The sequence below is a fragment of the Sprattus sprattus genome, assembly GCF_963457725.1.
Source record: "Sprattus sprattus genome assembly, chromosome: 19".
Classification (NCBI taxonomy): Eukaryota; Metazoa; Chordata; class Actinopteri; order Clupeiformes; family Clupeidae; genus Sprattus; species Sprattus sprattus.
The window spans coordinates 22111700-22132765 of NC_137917.1; the positions used below are offsets into that span (position 1 = coordinate 22111700).

Below are 21066 nucleotides of genomic sequence, written 5' to 3' on the forward strand. Positions count from 1 at the left end.
GGTTTACAATAAAAAGTATAGTTTATGTAACAAGCAGCTTCATTGGAAGAACCATGAACCAGCAAAAATGGTGATGTAGTTTTTATTTTATTTGACTCAGAAGTCACAAGTGGGCTTATATGGTACGTGGGCTTAATAGGTACGTTTACCCTATAGGGTGGAGCCCCCTTACCCAACTTGATGCTGACCGTCTGGGCGGGAGCAAGGTGAAAGACAAAGAAAGGATGAGAAAAGTTCTTTAATATCTCTTAGTTTAAAGTCTATCGCAGACAGCACTCTTTACATGCCCATGAAATCCAGTTTATTGAACAAAGGCAGATGTTGTGTTTTCCGACACTCAAATGTTCACAAGAAATGTCATTTCTGTCTATAAAAACCTTTCAAATGGTTCCTCCATAATTGAAGAGTCTTATGGGTAACCTATGGCAATATCATGGCTGGGTCAGTGCAACCTTCCATAAATGTGTTTTCATGTGGAGAAGCAGTGTGATGTTGTAGATGGTCATGTGAGTCAGACAGACAACAGGCCATGTGTGGGCTGTCTTTAGGCTCACTGTTTCTGTCTCAATCTGTATGAAAATAATGCATTTAGCTGCCAAAATACAAAACAATCCAAGGGAAGTTGGCCTATGCCCCAGACCTCTCTATAGGTCTGGGCTAAGCCCTGAATGTAGAACTAGCAACGTTCCTGCTGTTAGTTTAGTTTGGATTGTTCTAGGTAAACTGTTTACTGTATGTTTGTGAAAGAAACATTTTAAAGGATCATAGTTCCCTGTCTTTTTTTGTATCACACAGCTGTGGTTACACTGTTATTCTGGATCACCTCATAACATAATATTAATCTTAATCAAGGATGAATACTATTGCATCACACATGATGCATCATAGCTTTTTGCATGCTGCTAGGGCTCCGTGTCGTGTAGAAGGTGCCCATTTTTCATTTTGAGTCCACCACAGGTCCGCAGTAATGTTAAGATGGCCCAAAATTGATGTTCTGTGAATATCTCTGCACCCAGCAGCAGAACTCAGCCTAGAGCATCACACTCCCTCCCTGGGTTGTCTTCTTAATGACATACTGTGCAAAGTTTAGATTCAAAACACTCCTCTCATGGATGGCAGTAAACTACAATATGATCAGTCACTTTGTCAAGCGTGTTATTTTGGTGCGTTAGCACCATCTTGTGTGAATCCTATGTCATTGTTTTTACAAAGGAAATCTGATGCCTTCTGGCCATATTTTTTCCTGGCCTCCTAAAATAAAACATACATGCCATTGTAAGCAGTGGCAGATAGTGACCCGTACTTCCTGTTCACCGTATGGTAACTTCTCAAAGCATGTACATCTGTCATTGAGGGCTTTTTCCAAACTAGCCCCTAGCACTAGCATGTGCAACAGTGTCTGTGCAGAACCTTAACTGTACCTGTCAAGTGTTTTTTTCTAGCTGCCTGGCGTATTTTCTAATTAATGCGTCATTTACAACATATCGCTTAAATCAACATTAGGGCTCTAGTTGTTTTTAAAACATTTTTTTAAAACTATTTTGCAAACAGTTAGGACGGTCCTGTAATAGCTAAATGTCTATCCTAAAATAAGTAAAGTTTGAGAGATAAAGATAAAAGATTAAATTGGGAAACATGTTCCTGTAATACCAAAAATCCTAAATGTCATCCTAAAGTGATACCTTTCTGTAATGAGGACCTAGAGCTCTAGGCTTATCTGAATGACAGGGTCTAGCAAACTGTAGGTTCTGCTCACAAATAGTGAATATTAAATCAGTCCAAAAGTGAATATTAAAACTGTTTTGTTCTCTTTTGTTGAGCCGGCATATGGCTCAATCTTCATCCCAAGGAAATTGAATGTCGCTGTCCGCCATCTCTTGTTTAATGACAGTGTTGAATTTGACCTCCTGGTCTGGACTTAAGTGATTTTTCCAATCTCCCACAATCCCTTAAAAATCAGAAAACACATAGTCATAAATAACTGTGTAACAATTTTTACCAGTTGCGTCAATGTAATGTCCCTTATTGATTGGTCCACAACATGGAGCTACAACTATGCTTAATTTGTCTTGAATTTTTTTTCTCCTTCACTGGCCGTGGTCTATTATCATTACCTTTACGCAGGAAAGGAGACTTCTCGTGATCCATGATGTCTCGAGGGATCAGGGAAAAGTTGGACATGGCGTTGGTCTTCATTGTGGTAAAGGTGCAGTGGCTGACCACCTGTTCCAGAGTCTGCTCTGTCAACTCCCGCCCAAGGAAGTTCGAAAAGCGTATAAGGACTCCACTGAGGTCCTGTAAAGGAAAACATCTCAATCAATCAATCAATCAAATTTTATTTGTACTATATCATGTATTTGATTATACATCCGAAAAGTGGTCACTCAGCATAACAGAATTTTAAGATTCCTACTGCAGTAACCCTTGAAGTGCAGAGATCTCACCTTGACCATCTCCTCGTAAGTGACATACAAAATTCTGTCTCCGAGATTGTTTTTTCTCCAGCTTTTCACATGGTCTGTCCACTTTCCAAACAGTACTTTGGACAAAAACAAAACAATTGCGATATGGTAAGTTCTATATTCTTTTGGGATCAACAGATCTAATATATGATTCCATCTATGATGTCTTTCTGACCTTGCCCGGCAAGAAACTTATCAAAAAACTCTTCAAACGTCCCAGGATCATCCAGAAAACTGGCCATTTGATGAAAATAGAATGATGACACCAAAACATCTTTAGGATTGCGTGCCACATATATGACCTAACAGTGGAAAACAAGTAAATGATGTCCAAATAAGAGGGCCATTACTTTAACAGTAATATGCAATTTACCTGCTTTTTGTAACACACATTTACATTTACATTTAAATTCACATTTACATTTAGTCATTTAGAAGACGCTTTTATCCAAAGCGACTTACAAGGGAGAGAACAATCAAGCTACGAGCCATAGAGACCTAGTGGGGCAATAAATACTATTTTACATAAGAAATATTAAAAAGTGCAGGAATGCTACTACTGTAAGTGCTAGTAAAGTACTAGTAGAAGATAGATAGATAGAGATAGATAGATAGATAGATAGATAGATAGATAGATAGATAGATAGATAGATAGATAGATAGATAGATACTACTGTAAGTACTTCTGTAAGTGCTAGTAAAGTACTAGTAGAAGTGCAATTACAATAACAATACCATGTACAATAACTGAGCAAACAACCTTTGCCTTGGAGGAGAAGAAAGTTGGAGGCATGAGGTGATATGGCATATGGGACACCATGGCTCTTGGCGAGGGCTTGTTGTTCAGAACTAAGGCAGCACGTGTTTCCTCTAGCCAAGGAACTCTGTCCCAGTTGGGAATTGTATGGACCGGGGTGAAGTCTCCACCATTCAGGATCAACGGAAGTATTTCTTGCATCCAGATTGTACCTGAAGCCAAATCCATTCATAAAAACTTAGCCTGTAATAAATGTTACTATGAACATGGCTTTTCAGGGTTATGTGCAGCTATCTTGGGCATCTCAGAAGAGACATGTATACACATGAATACAAATTCTTTGCCTGTCTGCTCATCTACTGCGCCTCCCTCAAATAGAAACTAAATAGAAAAGCTATTCTTTAGTGACATATTCAACACACGTATTATTCATTTGCCAAGTGAAATAATCTTACATTTCAAATATTCTTGAACCATTTTGTGTAAAATCTGTAATCTTTCTGTCACAACGTGCAGAATAAGGCACCAGGAATTAGATTTAAAAGGACTATACAAAATGTAAGTAATGTTTTAAATTATCTATTGAGAAAACAATTATCCTGCAAAGTTACAGCCTCATAACATCCACGTCTTACCAGATTTAGGATATGTAACGGCGATAACGTCGTCATCTCTCATGTTAAATCCCTCAAAGTATTGAAAACTGTCCATGGAATGTGTCTCCTTAGGGCAGAGAAGACCGTGGTATACTGTATATTTTTCGTCTTTTTGCATCTTGGATAGGTCGTTTGCAGATACGATGAATGAAGACTGACGGTTAAATGCACGATGGTTAAAAGAAAGAAGGTGGTAAGTATTTCACTTTCTGAAGAAATCTTCGAGAAGCTGCTCACGGCGTAGGCTGCCAAAGGCTACTGACGCTGCTTACGTCAAGTGAGGACAAATGTCAGGCAACACTAATAAAAATGTTCTGTGCTGAAGGTTCATTGGGTAAGGGCTCTTTCTGAATAGCCTTCATGGTTGTCCAACAAAGTAGACTAACGGGATTCAGATTTTATACCATCAAGTTTAGGAGGATAAAAAGCTGATTATCATAGCGCTTCTCAGTGGTCAAATGAAGCAGCATGTATTCACCACCTAAAGAAGGAGTCCTGACTGAGTCCATATCTCGAGTTTTGTGTCATCAAAAGAGCAAATGAGTTGCTTAGATGTGATCTTTCTGTCAGCATCATCATTTGCAGTTCAAAGACAGTGGACGGATTTGCAGATAAATTACCTTAAATAGGCCTACCTGCTTTATCATGTTTGATTTTAATAATAATAAAAAAAATGTATACAAATATGAAGTAATTATAAGTTGCTTAGATACAGTAATTGTTTATGTTGAAATATTAGTAACAATATAAATGTTATTCCTACAGTAACTTTTAAATATGTATTGAATGACATTGAAATCCTTTCTTTTAAAATTATGTGATAACACCTTCGTTTTTCAATATGTAGTGTGGGTAATATGTAGATACAAAGAAATAACCACACATTTTCAGACAGTATTTGTCTTTCACACAACCTTTACCAAGTAACTTTTACACATACTGTGCCATGAATCGTGACCAGGGTTGTAGAATATATACTCTTGCATGTAAGTAAATGCAGTAATTAAAATGGAATGAGTTTCCTTGAGACGTTGTCATACAGCTACAGGTTGGTCTTCATCCCACGGAAACTGAATGTTACTTCCCCTCATCTCCTCTTTAATGGCAGCTGAGAATTTCTCTTCCTGCTCAGGGCTGAAATGGTTTTTCCAGTCCCCTGAAATGCCTGTAAGTGAAGGAAAAAACATGAGAAAATAAATACTAAGGTAAAAAAAAAAAAACTAAAATTGTATTTTTATGCACCTTTTTAATTATTTTCTGTCTCCCATTACCTTTACGAAGGAAAGGTGACTTCTTGTTATCCATCAGCTCTTGTGGCACCAGTGAGTAGTTGGACATGGCATTGGTCTTCATAGTGTTGAAGCTGCAATGACTGACCACCTGTTCCAGAGTCTCCTCGCTCATCTTTTGACCAAGGAAGTCAGAAAAGCGCCTAATAACTCCTTTTAGGTCCTGGAGGAAAAATGTAAGATACAAAGTTATTGAACGATTATGATGGCATGTATACACAAATAAAAATCAATAATACATACAAATGAATACAAAATAGGTACCTAATGTAAACTTTTGTAGCAAGTGTCGTACCTCAACCATCTCTTCATAGGTGACATATAGAATTCTGTCTCCCAGATCTGTGAGTCTCCAACTCCTAACATGGCTTGTCCACTTTCCAAACATCACTTCAATGGAACAAGCAGGACAAGTTGTACCACTTTCTTCCATCAATATTTCCCTCTTAACTTATCTTGGGTAAATTAAAATATCTCACCTTTCCCTGCGAGAAATTTATCCAGAAACTCTTCAAACAACCCAGGATCACCTAGGCAACTGGCCATTTGATGGAAAAAGAAAGATGAGACCACAACATCTTTAGGGTTGCGTGCCACATATATGACCTGAGAAGGAGAATATATAGGTCTTTCATAAAGTTTGTTTAAAATCAGAGTGTGTTGTTGTATTATGGTAGTTAGTTCCACAAAGGTAAAGTCAGACCACACATTTAAAGTGGACAATGAGTAGGCAGTGAGTCTTGAAATGTCGGAATCTCTTCCTTCAGCCGTTATTTGGAGTGGCATGGAGTCTAGTAGTGTCTGAATCCACAACTAGCCTATTGCAGTGCTGTGACGGTGACAACTAGCCTATTGCAGTGCTGTGACGGTGACAGAAATGATTTTTTGCAAAATTTCAAGCAATCATGTGAAGCATACATTTTGGGTAAAATAAGCACTGACTGTATCTATTATACAAATGTCAGCACTAACCACAAAAATCTGCCTAAATCACTCTCCTCTCATTTTTCACACGCCAACAAAATTAACAGTAATATTCACTGCACATTAAGCTATTATCATTCACTTTAGACACTGTCACTTTCAACTTCTGGTGGCACTATCTGTAATATTGCACAACCTGTTTCTCCAACACTTGATTTGTCTTTAGGTTAGTATAGGTCTATTAGTTCAGTATAGATTACTATATGTGTATTATATGTTTAGCAGATTGTATTGTATATTCTTTTTGTATATTTAGTAGGTGTATTATAGGTTTATCATATGTGTAATTTATGTTCACAGTACATAGATCTTTTGTTATGTTATTTATTTTATGTTATGGTAGGTTTTGCGGTGTCTTGTCTTAAGAATTTCGGTGCCCAGTCTGACTGTGTTGTTTTGTGCATCTGCCAATATAAGACTTGAACTTGAACTTAAAAACACTTTCATGTTGTTCTACTGTTAAAGAGAAACAACGGCCTATTGTTTAATAATGAGAAGAATACCCATACTGAAAGTAGATTATAACCTTACGTAGATTATAACAGAGACCAACTCCTCCGCAAAGGTACAGATCAGCCTGGTAAAAACATATTCTCTTCAAGTTCTAACGTAAGGCCAAATCTGTCTGCCAGGAATGCCTGTCATCCATAGAGACTGCAACTTTCCTGTACAAACAGTGTCCTTCAGGCTTGGCACCAAAGCAATTGTGATAAAGAGGGGGAACCAAGCGTGATAGAACACAGCCAAGCCAAGGTAGTTTTGATGATGTGCTGTTTTATACATTTTCCCAAAAACCAGTTAGGAAAGTCTTACCCTGTTGACTATTTATTGACTTTATATGAAAATGGTTACATTAACTAACTTACCCATAGCCTGATGTCATGGCTGTTTGGTGAAGGTAAAATGTATAACCCCAGGATGCAAAAATTGTTTCAGAATCAGAATCAGAATCAGCTTTTATTGGCCAAGTTAGTTTGCACAAACAAGGAATTTGTCTTGGTGCAGTGGCTCTCAGGTGTGCTTACACATATTACACAAATATACATACATCACAACACAAAACAATACAACAGTGCAAAACAATACAGCAGTGCAAAACAATACAATACAACAGTGGACTTGTACAACAATGGTCAACAAGTCTTACAAAATATTTACAAACAATAGTGCAAAGTGAAGAGTCCAGGAAGAGCAGGAATAAACAAAATACAATATGGTATGAGAATGACGGTTATATAGGAAGGGTGGAATAAATAAATATGGTTGCAGGGGTAATTGTACAATGAGTTATTTTTTTTTACAGTGCCACAGAGGGATTAGCTGTTCAGGAGAGAGACAGCAAGAGGGAAGAAACTGTTTTTGTTTCTGGAGGTTTTGGCGAACAGAGATCTGTAGCGCCTACCAGAGGGGAGGAGTTGGAACATCTTGTGTCCAGGGTGAGAGGGGTCTGCAGTTATTTTTCCTGCCCGCTTCTTGACTCTGGATGTGAACAGGTCTTGAATGGTGGGCAGGTTGGCACCAATGATCCTTTCTGCAGTCCTGACAGTCCGTTGAAGTCTGTTCTTGTCCAGTTTGGTTGCAGATCCAAACCATACAGTGATGGATGTGCAAAGAACAGACTCAATGACCGCTGTGTAGAAAAGGATCAACAGCTCCTGAGGCAGGTTGCTGAGCTGGCGCAGGAAGTACATTCTCTGCTGGGCCTTCTTGATGATTTTCATTTACAAAAACCTTTTATTCTTTAAGTGTGATTCATATAGCCTTAAATAAATAAATATTGTTTTATATAGCCTAAAATAAATATGTAGCCTTAAATAAAGACGAAATATAAATACATTTTATTTAAAGCCCCATTATGCAACAATTGTACTTCAGGATTATGGTTAGGATAAGCAGTTTAACCTTAAAATAACAGCTTAAAAAAAATTGGGGCGCTACAATGACTTTTAATACGGAGAATCGCCTCCGGGCCATTGCCATACCAGGGTCCATAGGCATATAACTGCGTTCTGTAGTTTTGCCTGCCGCAGCCCGCCGGCCTGACTTGTTTACTTTATGCCGATCTAAGTAGCTTATTTGCCGTCTTGCTTTGTCTTGTGTTGCACTTGCTTGATATTTGACTGTGTAAGGACAGTCTTTGAGTAACTAGTATGTCATAATGTCAAAGTCAGCACATTTTCAAGAGATTTCGTTAGTTTTAGCTGCTAGCATACCTTTAGCGAATAGCTATTGATCCGTTGTGCTGCTTTAAAAACAAAACAACATTAACGTAAATAAAAACAAAAAGCCATGTTGACACGAACTGCAGTAATGGCTGAGAAATCGGTTGGAATGGAGGAATACACAAAGTAGGCTCCATTCGGTGCAGATTATTTTGCTGTCATTTATGCAATTCTCTATGATCTGATGACCAATTAAGTTGTTTTTACCTGTTTCCAACAACAGGGGGCAGTAAAGTAAATATGATTTTGTTCAGAGGATGTTGGAGTAGAATGAGCATCATTACCTTGGCTTTAGAAGAGAAGAACGAGGGAGGCATGAGCTCATAAGGCATGTGTGACACCATCAGTCTTGGCGGGGTCATTTTATCCATGACTAGAGCAGCTCGAGTTTCCTCCAGCCAAGGAACTCTGTCCCAGTTTGGGATCGTCTTCACCGGGGTAAAGTCCCCTCCATTAAGGATCAGAGGCAGGATCTCCTGCATCCAAGTGGTGCCTGACAAAAAGACAGTACATCTCAGAAAGGGATAGTACAAACGATCTTAACTGAGGGGTCAACTGCAAATGCTCAAGTCATCTAAGTAGTTCATATTAAAATAGTCTTAAACTTTTGCCATCATCATTAAGTTTTCCATTTTGGGACTGGCATTATAGTCTTAGTACTGCTTAGTGTCATTCATTTGTCTATTGTTGTTTAGAGAGATGAGTCTCCAAATGTAATGGCAATAACATGAAACCAATGTTGAACTTGATGTTCATGGTCGTTTAACACACGTTTGGATTATAGTAATAATAGTGTTTGTAATAATAGTTAGCAATAATTAGTCAAAATAGTGATAGAAATGATAATTCGGTAAATAAATATTTTTAAAAACATTGCAAATATGACAATTTTCTTACAGCTATAATGCAATCCTTTCACATTCCTGGGGCTTTGTGCATAGTACAGACTAAGTAAAGTCGTGAAAGTCTTTTATGATCTTTGTGCTCTTATGTCTCTATTGGGCACTTGAAATATAACTGCATGAAGTTGAACTTATAAAAATGTAGAGGCAAAGCACACTGTTTCTTGTCCTAAATGAAACCAAGTAGAAGTAAATGTTTTTAATTGTCTTCACTAAAGACCATGTAAGGAGATGATGACTGAAATGACTGAATACGCGACGTAGCAAATCAGACCCTGCTACTCACTCGTACGGTGTTAACATGGCACAGATACAAAGTGTTTAGAGTAGATTAAGATCTGTTGTATACGTCTTGAAGGAAGTATGGGTGCACATAAACTGGGAAATAGTTATAGTATAATTGTGATTTAGTTCAGAAGACACTGAGTTTTAGAATGACTTTCTTTTTACTCGTTTTTCTTGTCTTCTTGCTCTGTAGAATGATACACATTCCAGTCTGTCTATGGCTCTTTACTGATAACACATGTTGGGTAGATTTGACAAAAAAGTTGAAATGATCTGTTTTGAGACTGAGTCAGGGTGGATCTGACAAAGAAGTTAAAATAATGTTGCTTCTCTTTTTGCTTGTGCAAATCGGCACCTGACTTAACCTGACTTTTCCAGATATCTTGTGTGAAGGATACTAATACCCCATCTCCTCCCCCCTGACCACTGTGAAACAGTCTTCCTGTTTTTTCATCTTATTCTGCAGTGGTGTATGTGTATAAGGTCCAGCGGATCACTATATTTGTTATACTAACATGTGCATTTGGGAGAGGAACAGACAAGTAAGACCTCACTCCATACACCAAACCCCTCCCTGTGTTTTATCATGGTATTAAACAAGTCACACCGCAGTGCGTAATATGACAGCTGCAGAAAGTGAGAGAATGAGCAAGAATTACCTGAAAGATATAACAAGATATTTCATTCCAAGTGTGTGATCGTAAATAGTGACGCTTCTGGCAACAACAGAATAAATAGTTTGTTGTATATCTTATTCTGAGCGAAAATTATAGGAACTACAGTTTGTGTTGAGGCAGCTGTACACTGATACGCTGGGCCGAAGCAGTGCCCGTGAGTAACGTTTTTGAGACCTATGTAGTGTGTACTGTATTCTGTGTAGAATATGAGCATGAGTGTGACTTTATAACAGATCTTTGTACACTGCAAAAAAAATCAGCTTTCAAAAACAAGAAAATAAGTAATAAAATGGAAGATTTATTACTTAAAGGCACCCAGTGCAACTTTATGTAAACATTCAATGAAAAATAAACATTCAATTTCTAGTCTTTTTTACACGTAGTAAGTTTCAATAACTCCATACCATTACATATCGACTTTCAAGGAGCAAAGATGAGACGTCGTTGTGTGGTGAGAACTGATCGTAAACTACAACAATCGCCGATGGGGAGAAGCCATTTTTCCATTGACTGGAAGCCTGCTTTATTTATTGTAGGATACAAAAAATAAAGAAAATGGCGGCGATTGTTGTTGTTATCGATTTTCTATCAGTTCTCACCACACAACGACGTCTCATCTTTGCTGCTTGAATGTCGGTATGTAATGGTATGGAGTTATTGAAACTTAGTACGTGTAAAAAAGACTAGAAATTGAATGTTTATTTTTAAGCCTCGAAAGTTGCACTGGGTGCCTTTAAAATAAGCAAAATTATCTGCCAACAGAACAGGGAAATTTGACACACCAAGATTTTTTTTAAAGAACCCAAAAATATCTTTAAACTAGTGTGACCAGACTTAAAACAAGTACAGTTGTCTTGATTCTGACTCAATGCTCAAAACATAAAAAATGCCTAATAAGAAGAAATAGGAGGCCCATATTTCCCAGGCTCACTCCCTGACTGCAACAGACGAGAGAGAAGCGAAATTAAACACATCACACAAGGTTTATATACTTATATAGAAGTTAACGTTCTCTGGCGCCAAAACAATTTGCCAGCAGGGATAACCACGTGGTGGGTCTCTGACGTCTGAGGTCATCTTACTATGCTTTCTGTCATGCAAGGAGTTTTACACAAGGTCGAAAGAAGCACAGTTCGACCCTTCTTATCACTTCTGACCCAAACATGCTCTCACACATATGCAGACTAAGTGGTGTCTGCACCTAATAATCTAAGTTACCCACACACAGAAACACAGAAAAGCCATGTTCCTGCTTACATAAGCACATGATTCATACAAGGAAATGATTAATACAGGGTACTTGATGAATGAGTCATTAACAGTGTTTTGAAATTAATTATATCAGTAGCGTGTTGTGCACCTGGGTGTTGGTGGAGGAGTGGTTTGCATTACTGCCTTCCAACCTGGGTCAGATTCTTTGCAATGCCTATGTAAGTTGCTTCTGTTAAATAACGAACCCTTATCTTTAAAACAACCCTTTGTTTAAAAATCAGTTTGGTTCATTGGAAATCTGAAATAGTTCATCCCCCTCAAACCTGAGACAGGAGTCTTTCTCCCCTACACTACCTTTTTATTCTTACAGTTACAGACCTTACAATGACACAGACCTCAAGTCTCCACAGTTATAATTAATGACGATGGCCATGGTCTTGGCCAGTGCATAGATCACTGCAAAGCAGTTTTTTGTGTTATTGCACATCCTCAAATCTGACAGCACTCAGAAATAATACACCCTAGGGTGTCTTCTTTGCTCTCCAAACATGTGCAGTTAGTCTTAAGCTTTCCCTGAGCACCGTTGTGGAACCACTCAAAACAACCTTTTCATGCCTTAAGACAACATTAAATACCTCAGAACATTATTGCGAAATCATTAAAGTGTGAAACTGACCTCAGTGCACACTGCCTACAAACCAGAGACCAAACTGGAATAAAATCCTTGTTCAATCATCTTTTAAAGCAGCCGAGGTTATCTTAGAAAGCAGTCGACACTACTTACTGCACATTTATCCATTAACCTACCTGACTTTGGATAAGTGATGGCGAACACATCATCATCTTTGACCTGAAATTTCTCAAAATATTCCAGACTGTCTTCAGAGTGAGATATTGTTGGAAGCAGCAGCCCATGGTAGGTCAGATACTTGCATTCCATGTTGAAACTTTACCAGACGCATCTGTGTGTGGGATAGAACTGACTGTGGTGAGCCTGCCTCTTCTCTCTCTGTGTGTGTGTATGTGGGTGAGCAGCTATCTCTGAGCGTGGGATATGAGACAAACAAAATTGCAAGCACATTTTTTAGCATTGGTTTTAATAAAATTGAGATGGTGCTGTTATATCAGTCTGGTCAAGCACAAACACTGCATTACAGAAGGTTAGATGTCTTCACCAAAACCTACTCCATTCTCAAAATAACATCACAATTTTAGAGTGTTTGTTACAAAAACAAGCCAGTTTATTAGTGAAATTAAAGCCTGGTTACTTAGTCATGTTAAGAAGATGAGCCGGATTTCCAAGCTATTTACTCACAAGCAGCCAAAACTCTGATTTGATGCACAGATGTACAGCTTCCTTCACTGGTCCCAGAGGTGCTGGACTTAGTACAGAAGACAACATTCATATATGCATATCCCCGAAACCAGTGTATTCAGCAGACCACACATGGAATGAATGCCAGTTGGGATTTGCATGATTTGTAGTTAAATGTTAGAGAAAGTAAATTCCCTATTCCGTAATTTTTTTTAAATGCTTTAATTTCCAACTTTCCCCCCTGAGATTTCACTAACAGCTGCAGTGGCTCCTGATAAGTTCAACATGCCGGGAGTTCCACCAAGTCCCACTGCCTCGTGATGGTATTTCATTTTATAACACATATTGCAGACCAACACAGTCTTGGATTTTGGTCAGTCAATGATTCAGTCAATGATTAAGGTTTAATCTTGAATAATGGCGGCCACACATTGTTGAGACACTCGCCCAGAGCTTCACCTAAGATTATCTGATTTTCCATTTGAAGGAATGCCTGCTAAATACACTGAGTTTAATAGGTGTATTAAATAGGCCATGGAGACAAGGCTCTTGATTTTGACCTGGGGGGGAGGTCGAGACCACTTGTCACACCTCACTCCTTAGGTCAACCCATCAAAGTAACAATTATAACTAGGTATAAGATACATTGAATTATTGACTACATTGAATTATCAACTATAAATTTCAAATGCCGGTCCCTTCACTTGGTTGCTGTGGACCAGGGGGAGGAAGAGGAGGAGGGAACAGAGGGGAACACGAGACAAAGGTCGAAAACAAAAAATACTTTTGTGCATGCACTGATGGTTAATCTAAGAGGAAGAACAGCTTTAAAAAGTGTCTTCTGATAAAAAAAAGAAAGGTTAGGCCTACTGCGGAGTGTGGTGAGATTGTTGCTAACAAGCACACTTCAGTGCTGTTCATCATTGCTCCACCATTTGAAGCTCCTGCTGACACCTTTGCATACTTCCTACAAGTTTGTTAAGAAATGTTAACCTGTTACGAGATGTAACTGATGGTACATTGCCTCGCAGGAACCTGTCATGTTTAGGGCCGCCACCTTGACTGAATGGGACTGAAAATAAAAGTGTTCTGGCAAGATAATGGAACTGGAAAATATGTGAGGTTAGTGGCACAAAAGCCCAGCGTGAACTTAAGTACGGCTCTAAGCAACTAGACATGGAGTCTCTCACCAAAGAAAAGTCCTACAAGTGATACTTGTTATGAAATGCATAGGTTAGCTGTTCTCAAAATAACCTCTATCTGCTGCATTGACCCATGGGTTATAATTTGGATGTATTTTTGTTTGGACATTTTGTCTCTGCAATTCAACCCCTATCTGTAAATGCACATAGGTGATACTCAGTATGGAGTTTAGGAAATGTGGTACAGATCACATTTACTTTCATCTCAAAGGAAGTTGGATGTAAATACATTGTTTTATGTGATATTCTGAATTACTGAACCAATTTTTCAGGTCATAATATGTTATTCAAAGCGGTGACAGATGCAAAGAGTCTTCCTTCTGTTTAAAGTTGTGAGACAGCTCTGTCAGTGAGGTTCCAGAGAGAGCACAGACAAGTGAATCTTCCTGGTATACTGGACAATGATCATGAAGGTTTATCCCTAACAGGACACAGCTGTTTCAAGAGTTTCAAGAGTTAAGGCATATGCCTCGAGAATCTTGGAAGGCATTTTCATTCAATTCAATTCAATTCAATTCAATTCAATTCAATTCAATTCAATTCAATTCAATTCAATTCAATTCAATTCAATTCAATTCAATTCAATTCAATTTGTATAGCGCCATAACAATACAATTGCCTCTAGGCGCTTAACAGAGCCCAGAGCCTAAACCCATTTTCATGACCCTTTCAGGACAGGATCAAGGTCAACAGAGGGAGAGGGGAGGGTCAAGTAACATCCTCTTGCTTTTGGTCAGTCAAAGATTCAGGTTTAATCTTGAATAATGGCGGCCACACATTGTTGAGACACTCGCCCAGAGCTTCACCTAAGATTATCTGATTTTCCATGTGAAGAAATGTCTGCTAAATACACTGAGTTTAAGGGGTGTTACCGTCTATTCAAATAGGCCATGGAGACAAGGCTCTTGGTGTTGACCTGGGGAGGGGGGAGGTCGAGACCACTTGTCACACCTCACTCCTTAGGTCAACCCATCATCATTTGAGGTCATGTGATTGATCTGCAATTGGAACTAAAGATGTTAAAATACTTTTAACAACTTCTCTTTCTTATTTTTCTTTATTTTATTTACTTTATTATTTACCTCACATTCGATTTAAAATGGTTGCATACCTACTGCCACCACGTGGAGGCATATCTGATTTCAAGTAAGCTTTCGAAGCCAGGAGACATCGAGTGAGTGGACGACCTTTTGAGCAGGAGGAACAGCAGTAGGAGGAACAGCAGTAGGAGGAACAGCAGTAGGAGGAGTATTGTTGCAAGAATATTGTTTCATGTATCTGTATCTGTTTCATGTATACTGCCTCCGTAATTTTAGCAAAGGCATTTATATAAGAGGAAAGCAAATATGTTAAACAGTTTTATTTGTATAAACACTTTTCATCACTTTTGTTGCTCAAAGAATAGTTGAGGTAAGGTGTAACCTAAAATAAATGGATTCATAATTGTAGGAATATCTATAATCATACAATTCAAGTGAATAAGAACATATCTATAAAATGACAAGAAAAATAAAGGGGAACACAAAATCAACTAAATAAGATGTTTTAATCTAAAATGACAAATGGCACCATAAAGCATGCATGCTAAATACTGACATAACAGATAAACATACAATTTCCCCTGTGAGATTATTTTAACGCCTTTTAAGAATTAGTTTAGGAAATTATATCTAAAGAAATTGCATTTGACTTTGGCAGAGATAATTTCAACAGAAGAGGGGGATAGATAGCCTGACAGAGAATTCTAGAATTCTGGTACATTCATGTTGGCAGCAAGTGAATGAGGAGTTGCAATGATCCACTTGCAACAGACCAGAGTGTCACAGTATCACGGATGTGTTGAAATGAATGGTTTGAAATAAAAACGGCTGAAGCCCACCATGGCTTCTAGGAAACATTCATGACACATGATGTCACAAAAAATTGCTATAAGGCCGGAAAACTGATGTCTCTGCCTTAGTTCTAAGAGCACCTAGTTTATAAATACAGGGCTTTGGAGGTACAATGTATTTTTTTTTTGTTAAGACAATAGGGCATACCATGACATGGCAGTCCATTCAATGATTCAAAAGACAAAACAATATCTACTGAGACGTTGTCATACAGCTACAGGTTGGTCTTCATCCCAGGGAAACGGAATGTTACTTCCCCTCAACTCCTCTTTAATGGCAGCTGTGAATTTCTCTTCCTGCTCAGGGCTAAAATGGTTTTTCCAGTCCCCTGAAATGCCTGCACGTGAAGAAAAACTGTTATAAATACCTTGAAAATCTAAAAAAAACATGAAATGTTTCATTTAAAATTGTTTAATATTTAATGGGGCCATCTTGTGGCTCCCTTCTATCATTACCTTTACGAAGGAAAGCCGACTTCTTTGTATCCATCACCTCTTGTGGCACCAGTGAGTAGTTGGACATGGCATTGGTCTTCATAGTGTTGAAGCTGCAATGACTGACCACCTGTTCCAGAGTCTCTTCGCTCATCTTTTGACCAAGGAAGTCAGAAAAGCGCCTAACAACTCCTTTTAGGTCCTGGAGGAAACAGTAATAACCGTGTGACTACTGAGATGGGTAAACTCATAGAGATATTGAATGCCTCTAAATACCTCCAAACAAGTGTCTTATACCTTGACCATCTCCTCATAGGTGACGTACATAATTCTATCACCCAGATCTGCCTTCCTCCAGCTCTTCACATGGTCAGTCCACTTCCCAAACAGCACTTAAGCAGAAATGTAATATATTAATACTATAGTGTGCATACAGTACATTATATATCATGCATAAGACATTGCTCTCTAGTTCAGTCTTGAGAAAGTATATTCTCACCTTGCCCTGCCAGAAATGTATCTACAAACTCATCGAAGGTGCCAGGATCATCAAGGAAAGTGGCCATTTGATGGAAAAAGAACGATGACACTAAAACATCTTTAGGGTTGCGTGCCACATATATTGCCTGAGAAAGAGCATATATACAGTCTTTCACAGAGAGAATTTACAATTAACATGTCATTATTTACAGTGTATTTCCACGACAGCATCAAATTAGACCATGTCAATATCCAAACTGGCATTTAGACTTAACACATCAAAATCTGTGAAAAATGTATATTCAAAGTTGACAGCATACACATGATTTTGTGCACAGACAAAGCAAATGCTATTAAGATGGACAGTATACTGATGAAATGTCACAGATTATATAATGATATATTTGTACAATCTTTAACTTTTCTCTCATGCATCAACCTAAATTACTCTCCCAGAACCTGTAATTCACAAGTACATCTTTAACAAAGTGAACAACAATACTATTCTCTGTACTTTAAACTAAAGTTTATGCACTGTTTACGGAATACGATTTTGTTCAGAGGATGTTGGAGTAGAATGAGCATCATTACCTTGGCTTTAGAAGAGAAGAATGAGGGAGGCATGAACTCATAAGGCATGTGTGACACCATCAGTCTTGGCGGGGTCATTTTATCCATGACTAGAGCAGCTCGAGTTTCCTCCAGCCAAGGGACTCTGTCCCAGTTTGGGATCGTCTTCACCGGGGTAAAGTCCCCTCCATTAAGGATCAGAGGCAGAATCTCCTGCATCCACGTGGTGCCTGACAAAAATGGAAAAACCTCAAAAGCATCAACAGTCTTTTCCTGGTATAACTAAAAGGCGGGTGTCCATTCTAAATATACTACCTTTAGTTCCCTATTTATAAGATAATAATGTTGACATAATTAAAGTTATTTATAAAATATTACCTGAATCATGTTGTAACCTTGATGCGGTGTAAGTAAAAAAAACGCTACATTCTACAAACATGCTGCATTCATGACCCGTAGTAAAATGGGAGCTGATTTACGTATCCAATATATTCATTATAGGCAATTCTACATCTTGGCCAGTAATGTCTGAAAACCGTAGGTGACAAAAGTGTTTGATTTCCGTCTTTTGCTGTAAAGGTATGTGCATGCCCTGTGGTTTATGTAGGAAAAATCTGCACAAAGAAATGCATGAATTGACCAACATGCACATACATTCCCTTCCCTGGATTAATTCATTGATTTGATTTGTTTTCACACAGAATTAAAAGCTGTTTCTAATAGGACACGAAAGTACGCTAAAGTACGCTGATAATTGAAGGCACACTATTTAAGTCACCAGTGTTATGTGTGTCGAAAGCAACATTAGGTCTACATTCACCTTAAAGCTCCAACAAGAAGTCATTCAGGAGCAGTTCTTACTCCTCCATTCGACGGACCTGTATATGCATACAACCCAGACCTTAACTAGCTAGCAGGCCTAAGCAGTGAGTCGCCACAGACCTCTCCCATTGACTCCCATGTTAAATCCATTTTTTTTCATAAAACAGAGCTCTCAATGTATTCTCTATGGCTTCCCAGAGGGCTCCCACCTTCATGCTGTGTCATAAAGATACATTTATAATACTTCGAACCCTCTCTGAGCAAAACTTGGAGAAGCTCTCGTACGGGATAGTTAGAAAAATTAGGAGGCGCAAGACAGCCACTCCGAGGTGCTCGGAGAGGGCTCGGAGAGGGCTCGGAGAGAGCGGTTAAAATCGGAGAGGCGTTCCCTGTGTCCAACTCCGTGAAATCGGAGAAGTATAAAATTCGCTTAAGTCAGTGGTTCCCAAACTTTTTTTCAGGGGGACCCCCTTTTGGACTTGAGACTGTTTTCGCGACCCCCCGCCCCGCGCGACAGCACCCCCCCCCCCCCCCCCCCCAACTTAGTAATGTTACTATGCATAATGATGTTCAAAATCATTATTATTATTCTTTCTTTTTTGACCGAGTGCGAGAAATTTCTCCATCGTGAAATCAATGAGATAGAATTATGGTCGTCACTGAGGAAAACTGAATTATTCACTGCGGGCCGATTATCAGACTGACGTTCGATGGCGGGAAAAACCGACAAATATAGAATCAAAGGGTGGGGTTACAGGGGGTTCTTTTCAAAGGTGGATTTCTCTCTGCAAAGTGGCTGTGCATTAAAAGCCTATTCTGACGCCAGTATTTTAATATAATGTTTCATATAATTATTCTTATAGGGGTGTGCAAAAAAATCGATTCACAATCATATCGCGATTCAAGTGCTTCCGATTCAGAATCGATTAATAGAATTCCAAAAATCGATTCATATTAAAAGAAAAAAAAAAAAAAAAATTTTTTTTTTAAAATGCAAACTGGCCCATCTCTCCGCGACCCCCCTGACGGTGCTCCGCGACCCCCCAGGGGGTCGCGACCCCCAGTTTGGGAACCGCTGGCTTAAGTAATGGACGTAAAAGCGTATAAATAGGCTACATCATACAGCTCCTAACCAGGCGTATTCTGTCAAGATGGCTCACGTTCAGTGCAACATCTAGATTCGCTCTTTGACAGAACCTCCTTTTTAGTGGGCGTACTAATGAAGATAAATTGACAACAAAACAATTAGGATTTCCTAGACCAAATGTATCCATTCAACAGGTTTCTACAAAGGGAGGGAAATCATACATCCAAGAATTGGAACTAAAGAAAATAGCGGTCTTGAAGTGGCCAACGCGGTCTGTATTTCTATATACCACTGTCACTTTTCCTATAGGTTTCACAGTGTGACTGTTAGCTTCCTGCACTAACACTGAATATTTTTTTATGTGATGACTTATTTTGCTTTTGTAAGCCAATACTTTCAAGGTCAGTCAATAAATATAGCTGGTTTTGACTTATATGTTGCTCCCTTCTTTATGTTGTTACTGGACATATCATGTGTCCTGTTAAGCTATGTTACATCATACATCATTTGAGACAAGTAGATAATGAAAGAGTGGGATCAATTAATGTGGAGCCACATCATGTTTGCTTATGGAGGCTCCTGGATGCAACTTTCATCCATAGCTTCCCACCTGTAACTTTCTACTCTAGCTATGTAACAAGAGGGGAAATATTACTGTTGTGTGCTGCCATGTAGTGGACAAAAAGGTATTGCTGTATTAGTTAATCAGCTAACTAAATGTAACTTCTGAATGGGTCGCCTTAATCATTATCAAAAGGAGCGGGCGGGGTCCCGCGACGAAGTGTCCTCTTTTTCACAAACTCAAATCTGGTCACCCTACTCCAATCAGAAGAACTTTGTTCATTGTGTTTATCTTGCACAGAGACTCGTTGGTATTATGTAGGCTAGTGTTATCAAAAGCCAAAAACAGTGGGCCACTGTCGGCCCAGGGGCAGAGCGGGATGCTGACCTTTCGCCTTGGTCCGCTGGTGAGTAGGCTATCAGACAAACGGCCCACCGTTTTGCAACTCGCTTTCAAAACATTTTCTTTCTTTACTCAGTTTAACTTCTTGCCTTGCCATTTTATAGACGTTACGCGTAACTAAAGAGATTTCTAGTAGGCTACCACGAACTTCCTCTGTTAAGCAACAGATGTTGTAACTACATTATGCCAATATGAATGAGAAATTAAAGGAATTGCTAACATTTTATGTTATTTTTTTTAATATCCATGTCCAGTTACACTAAAGATGATGGTGGTCAGAGAGCGGACCAGAGGTGGCCCAACACCAACGGGGTGCCGACCTTAACCACCGATGGACCGATACACCCTTGTTTTCTGGGAGGGTACATTTTCATATTGATCAACACATAGCCCTCCAATCGCGCAAAGTTTGATCTCCTAATTGAGCTCTGACGACTGACTTTACCACTCGATTCATTTTCAGCGCTAATACTGAGAACACTTTTCGCATCCCTCAGAAACTCTGGGAAATTGACTCAAACTCCTCTTTAAATACAATATCTTTAATCCCATACAGAATCAGTAACGTTACCAAACATTTATGTTTTGTTCAGCCTACTAATATTATGAGTTTGCCAACTACACCAGATTTTTTTAAAATGTAAAACGTTTACTACTAGGCTCCCTCTGTAAAATGAAATGTATGTTCAAACCTACCCGATTTGGGATAAGTGATGGCGAAGACATCGTCGTCGTTGACTTGAAAATTCTCGAAATATTTGATGCTCTCTTCAGAGTGCGCAATTCTTGGAAGTAGCAGTCCATGGAAGTTCAGATACTTGGATTCCATTGTGGAAGATTGATCCAGGTCAGCA

General features: G+C 38.8%; 3 protein-coding genes across 3 annotated transcripts; all 3 read right to left on the reverse strand.

The window, feature by feature from the left end:
* Positions 1-1733: 1733 nt before the first annotated feature.
* Positions 1734-4110, reverse strand: LOC308380186 (sulfotransferase 2B1-like). Its single transcript, XM_080857459.1, has 6 exons — positions 3855-4110; positions 3223-3431; positions 2638-2764; positions 2445-2539; positions 2115-2295; positions 1734-1948 (listed from the first exon to the last, which is right to left on the reverse strand). The coding sequence occupies exons 1-6, from the start codon at positions 3991-3993 to the stop codon at positions 1833-1835; spliced, it is 867 nt and encodes a 288-aa protein (XP_080713585.1). The 5' UTR covers positions 3994-4110; the 3' UTR covers positions 1734-1832.
* Positions 4111-4851: 741 nt separating this feature from the next.
* On the reverse strand, positions 4852-12388 carry LOC308380187 (sulfotransferase 2B1-like). The gene is made up of 6 exons (XM_080857460.1): positions 12254-12388; positions 8655-8863; positions 5644-5770; positions 5460-5554; positions 5147-5327; positions 4852-5040 (listed from the first exon to the last, which is right to left on the reverse strand). Exons 1-6 carry the CDS (start codon positions 12384-12386, stop codon positions 4910-4912), a joined length of 876 nt encoding a protein of 291 aa, XP_080713586.1. The 5' UTR covers positions 12387-12388; the 3' UTR covers positions 4852-4909.
* Positions 12389-15379: 2991 nt separating this feature from the next.
* LOC308380185 (sulfotransferase 2B1-like) lies at positions 15380-21054 on the reverse strand. Its single transcript, XM_080857458.1, has 6 exons — positions 20909-21054; positions 17361-17569; positions 16789-16915; positions 16587-16681; positions 16311-16491; positions 15380-16192 (listed from the first exon to the last, which is right to left on the reverse strand). Exons 1-6 carry the CDS (start codon positions 21039-21041, stop codon positions 16062-16064), a joined length of 876 nt encoding a protein of 291 aa, XP_080713584.1. The 5' UTR covers positions 21042-21054; the 3' UTR covers positions 15380-16061.
* Between the last annotated feature and the right edge of the window lie 12 nt (positions 21055-21066).